At 38.4% G+C, this 5,725-nt stretch overlaps 1 protein-coding gene across 1 annotated transcript in view; it reads right to left on the minus strand.

Annotated features, from left to right (window-relative positions):
- The window catches only part of LOC103999889 (WPP domain-interacting protein 1), a 4,477-nt gene extending 220 nt beyond the window's left edge, over nucleotides 1-4,257 (minus strand). Inside the window, exons 1-2 of the mRNA XM_009421783.3 lie at nucleotides 2,993-4,257; nucleotides 1-539 (exon numbers count right to left, since the gene is read on the minus strand). The exon at nucleotides 1-539 is cut by the window's left edge and continues 220 nt beyond it. Of these exons, the coding sequence (XP_009420058.2) occupies nucleotides 1-539; nucleotides 2,993-3,842 (1,389 nt within the window). The 5' untranslated portion in view covers nucleotides 3,843-4,257. The remainder of the gene's footprint in view (nucleotides 540-2,992) is intronic.
- Between the last annotated feature and the right edge of the window lie 1,468 nt (nucleotides 4,258-5,725).

Raw genomic sequence — 5,725 nt, forward strand, 5'->3', positions numbered from 1 at the left:
CAAAACCTCTTTGGTCTCTGACAGATCCTTCTCTAGTTCCTCAGTTACTCCCCTGAAAATGACAGTCTCGTTTTCAGCATACTTCACTTTATGCGTAGCCTTTGGCTTATCCCCAGATAAAGTTCTCTGCTGCTCTAAAGAAGCAATGTGATCTTCTGCTACGACTTTCCAACTTTGAGTAGTTATTGTAAGGACCAAATATTCAATTTCCGCCTCTATCTTCTTGACAAGCAAGTTCTCCAACTCGATCTCCATCTCCTTGCACTTCTCTTGGAGGCTTGATATGTTGGTGCTATCTATGTCCTTGTTTGGCCACCCTGTCCTGCTAAGAATTGCTTTAAGCTCGAGTACCTTCGATTCCTTGGCTTTGACACTGGTTAAAGCTTCTCCTAACTTGCATTCCAGCTGCTCTATCTTCTGATTTAGGTCAACAAAATTGGCTTCAACAGCTGGGGAACTAATTCCTTCTGTTTCTTCATACTGGCCATTTGCATCATCAAATATCATGACTTTCCCAATTTCCCCAAAGTTACGGATTTCTGCACGGATGCCATAAAAAAGTCAGTTGGTGATCAATGTAGTAATGTGTGATGGGAGAAAAAATTGAAAATTCTGAACCAATTTAGCTACACATTGATGAGTAGAGATAATAAAATATACTTGAAAATTAAGGTAGGTTTTCTTATGTGGTTACTCTTAGTCAACCAAAGTCATCAAACACAAGGACAATACTTTATGAATTTAATCAACTCCTATTGTCTTGAATGAATTATTCAAATTAAGTGCTATCAGTTCTTCAGTTTTAGTTCTTATAACCTTCACCTTCTCGGTGATAATGCAGCAAAAAATGGTCAAACAAACATGCTATACTGTGCTCCAAAAATCACCTTTAGATGACAACCAAGAATGAAATTCTCATAACTGCAGTAAATATACTGCTTTATCAGATAAATTTGGAGTGATCCTTAAGCCAGTATACTATTTTGTTTCTGCAGTTTATTTAGATACCTCTTCTCAATCAAGCACATCTTACATAGAGAGGACAACAGGGAGAATCCAGAGGTCCTAGGGGCAATATCAAGCTTAAAAAGATTAAATTTTATAAATAGGTTGTACATAAATTTACCAACATGAAATACCCAAAAAATGAGTTGATACATCAGCAATATTCTCCAAACTCCTAGGTGCAGCTATGTGGACTGTTAATATGCTTGAACACAGATTACAATCTTAATATAAAAAACAATAAAAGAACATTAATGTTACTAATACTGCCATGGCAGGCAACTCACTATGCAAACCGGGAAAATCTGAGCTAATTAGTGCATGAAATTCAGGAAAAATACATGCCAAGGGGGATAACTAGAATTACATTCTGCACACATGACTAAGGTCCCCACTGGAGATCCCTTGTTGTTTCTTTCATTTGAAGATATGATGAGAACAAAACAAGAAAATACTTTATAAAATTGCACACAGTCGATTACTTGAAAAGCTCATATTGAATAAGGAGATATACTTTATCAATATAATTGCTTATGTGAAACCCAAAAAGGACTGTAACATGAACAAAAAACTCAGATATTAAAGAGGGATCCTTAGCAAAATATTTAAAAATGAAATTAGACACATGATTTCCATATAGCAACAATTGACTAATAGCATAAGTCAACAAAGTAGGAGCTAATATATCCTTTGCAAAACATGAATCCAACTGTAAAGATAACTATTCATCTACTGAGTATACAGGAGGTATATATTGCATCAGTGTGCACATACAATGGACCAATGACCATGCGCATGAGTGATGCTTAGACCAAAATTAAGCATCAATGGTGGTTTCCAAGTGAACACGATCTAGTAGCACCAAGCCTTAAAAAGCTTTACCATCACAGTACCACAAAGCCAGGAAAATACAAAACTTTACTCACATAGATGCTAGGTGAAAGACCTAGAAGAAGCAATAAATAATTATTGAGCTCCAAAAAGATCCACATCATAGAAAATCATTTTTGTTATCAAAATTCGATAAGAATAAAACAGAGAGAAAAAACTCTAAAGCTGAACCTCGATAATCTGCACAAACAAATAGAACTTCTGGAACTTTGTATATATATCAAGGTAACAATTTTCTTTTCTTGGTAAATAACAAGGTAATGATCACAGGTAATATTGATTAATTGAATTTGAAAAATAAAAATGCCAAGAAACATAAGCAACATAGAGCAACAAAGGAACAGAACAATGTGCCTCACAAAGCTTTATAGGAGAATTTAACTTGTTGAGATGTTTATCATTTCATGTGATTAAAAGAAAATTTTTTGCTCCAAAAAAAACTGTAGTCATCCAACATAAAACAGCAACAAGAAGTCATAGGTCTCAGATATTTTAGCTTCACTACATGGATTCCTTTCTGATACTGAGCTCTATTAAGTGCGATCTTATTAGTTTCTTCAGGGATGTCAAACTCTTTCCTTTTTTTCATTCAAGCAAAGTCTTCCTTTTTCTTCTGCTCTTCTAGTACTAGTAATCTGTATTCTCTCTCTTTATTGATGCATCTACAATCTGGAAAGGTATCAAATCAGCTAAAGCAACTTCCCTTAATCCATCATCAGCCTCTAATTTTTCATGGCAAGAAATAAGCCCCATAACAACATCCTCATATCTACAATACTTACTCTGTGTAGTTATCCAAGATAAGCTCAACATTTGAAAACTGTCAAATAGACCTTTGCTGCTGTTATGGCTACACATGCTGAGGCACCACACAAGAAGGATAGATAACAAATAAGCAATATATCTTTTAACTAGTCTAACCCAAGCATGTTGATAAAACAAAAAAAAATACTCATTTTTCTCCACAACTAAATATCAAGATTATTCACCAAAGGATATGGATAAGAAATTTTGCCTAAAGCATGAAAACAAAAGTGAAAAAAGTAGTCACATAGAACATTGTTACAAGGACATGGAAGAGAGATAAAATATTTACCATTTTCTAATGCTTCTTTTGTTGCTTGCAGAGAAACAATTGACTCTAAAAAGGGATCAAGATCTGACCCTGGATGAATATTCTCAAATTTATTATAATTCTTCTCTCCTGACTGATTGGTTTCTAGATCTTCCCTCAACAAAGCTCCAACTCCCCCATTGTCCTTGTAGAAACATGATCTTACTTCCTCACTTGGCTGAGCATCGTCGCCATCATAATTTACATATTTCTCACTTTGCTTCCCATTACTAGCCATGCTGTCCATATGTAGAAAAGCAGTGTTCGAACTCATCAAGTCAGATTCGATGCTTGAATAGAAGTTCTCTGTCTCGTTTTTAACTTGGTCTTCTCGAATCTTCTTACCAGCATCGGTTTTGCCTCGTTTTGCCCATTGACCTCTTTTTTGTACATCATGCCCCGGTCCTTTTCCACCAATGTTTCTTGCCCTGCTTCTGTCCCTCAAAAAACCAATCACTTCATGCTGCAGCCTTGGTGCACTTGCAGCCGTCGATGACTTACTAGTACGATCAGCATTGCCAGTTACATCTTTACTCGTGTCTCTCCTAATTCTCCGCCACTTCTTCAATCCATAACCCTTCGCAGAGGCCGCCACGCTCGAAGGAGATCCACTCGGATTCAAAGGCGAATCAACCGAAAACTCTCCTCCAACTAAATCCCCATTAGCTTTCCCACCCCCGGGAGAAAAGTTAACAGCTTCAGCAGGAGAGACACTCCCTCTCTCTTCCGGAACTCGATCTGCACCTCCTGTCTCAATTGGAGAATCGATCCGAGAAGGTTCTTCAGCCAAGTCTCCACGGAGCTCCACCTCAGTTTCACCGAAAGGAGCCATCTTTTCCAGGGCCTCACTTCCGTTCTTCTATCCCGGTTCTTCGGGCCTCGATCAAGAGCACTGCCCCTCCAATTTCATACCAAAAACTACTGCGAAACCCTGGATAACCTATAACTACAACGATAAACACACCGATTACCGGAGAAAGATCACAACATACGGCCGGAAACCTCAACAAAGTTTCCGAATTCTTCTGCAGGCCAACGGAAGAAAGTTGATTCAACCGAAATCCAAATAAAACTTGGGCACGGAAAAGGTCGAAATCACGGATTTCGAGAAAACAATCTTTCGTCAGCTATAGTACAACCATCATCGAAACTAGGGCTATTCGTTGCCGAAATTTATGTGGAAGGGGGATCCGAAAGGGGGCGAAGGAGAAGCCCTCGGAATCCGAAGAACTCTCATGTCGAGGAGGGAATAACAGAGGGCGGTGTCATTTCCTCAAGCGGATTTATTACGTGGACAGATGGATATCGAGGCCCCATACACGTGGGTATGCCAAGGGGAAGGCACTGGGTGTTGATCACCTGTCTTAGCCCGTACACCGAACATAAACATTTTCTTTCCCATTGGTCAGAATTCAAAGCCAGGCCAATGGATAAACAACCTTTCCTCGTTGGCGTGAAGGAGCCCGCGGACGGGATCATTGGATCCCATGTTTTCCTGTTGAATGCCGCTAGATATGGCAGAAACTACCACTGGAGTTCCAAAAGGTGGATATCTCAAATGGGGTATTGATTAAATGGATGAAGGTTTAGATTATTATGTTTTACGTGATGATACACTTTTTTTTTTTTTTTTTATGGTTGTAAATCTATGGACAATAAGAAGAGCCTTCTCCGTTGCAATTAAAGATGGCCCTACAAGTTGGAATGGACACTGGTTTGAGAAAGATTGTTGTCCGATCTGGTTCAGATTCAGATGCTCAAGAAAGAAGAAGAGTCCTCCGTGGAGTCTTTTGAACTCTATCTCAGACATGTACTATCTATCTGATTATAAGTTGGAGCATGCATATTGGAAAGGTAATCAGGTGGCTAATTGATTGGCCAACCATACAAAAAATTATTATTATTATTATTTTTGCCTTCTTTAACTTTTTCTTCTCCTACATTCTATTATAGGTTACTCGTTTTGCTTAGTTTTTAATTGATTTTTATTTTGGTAAAAAAAATATTAAACGATAAAAAAAACACTCAAAACCACTCATCGTGCAACTTTTTAGTTGATTTAGAAAGGTGGTAAGCTGTTTGCTAAAGTAGTTCGCATGGCAATGCAAAAGTCACACAGACAATAGTTTACATTTTGGATAAGATACTGCACTTGGTGGTGACTTTGAAATACATCATATATTTTATATATCTAGCAGATACGGAAATAAAGCATGTCTGTGATAGATGTTGAAGTATCATTCAAAAGTGTTTAAGACGATTAAAGGTTTGTCGTTTGACATGCTCATGCATGTTTGCCTGGGTTTATATTGACGTTTGACGGATGCTGAGTTTTGGAGAGCAGAGGGAGAACACTCCATTCCTACTACTACTCATGCCATGGAGAAGCCTCTCTCTCTCTCTCTCTCTCTCTCTTCGCGTGCTATCTACTACTACTCATGCCAAAAAGCCTTGTTCACTCCATTCCTGATCTCTCTCCAGTGTAACGGCTACATCTCGTGGCAGAGGAATACTTACGTGAGCTGATATTGTGTTGTCTTTCTTATTGTAAGGTTTCTCCAAACCTCGTTGGAATCACTGGCTTGAAGGGGCTACGGTGCAGTTCTGAGTAGCACTCGTGGTGTATTCAACTACATGAATACATGTGGAATTATTAGCGTGGTAAGGGTCCCTTCGTAACGTGACATCTAACTCGACAATGAAACCAGAAGATTG

Source organism: Musa acuminata, chromosome BXJ1-10, assembly GCF_036884655.1.
Source record: "Musa acuminata AAA Group cultivar baxijiao chromosome BXJ1-10, Cavendish_Baxijiao_AAA, whole genome shotgun sequence".
NCBI classification, from domain to species: domain Eukaryota; kingdom Viridiplantae; phylum Streptophyta; class Magnoliopsida; order Zingiberales; family Musaceae; genus Musa; species Musa acuminata.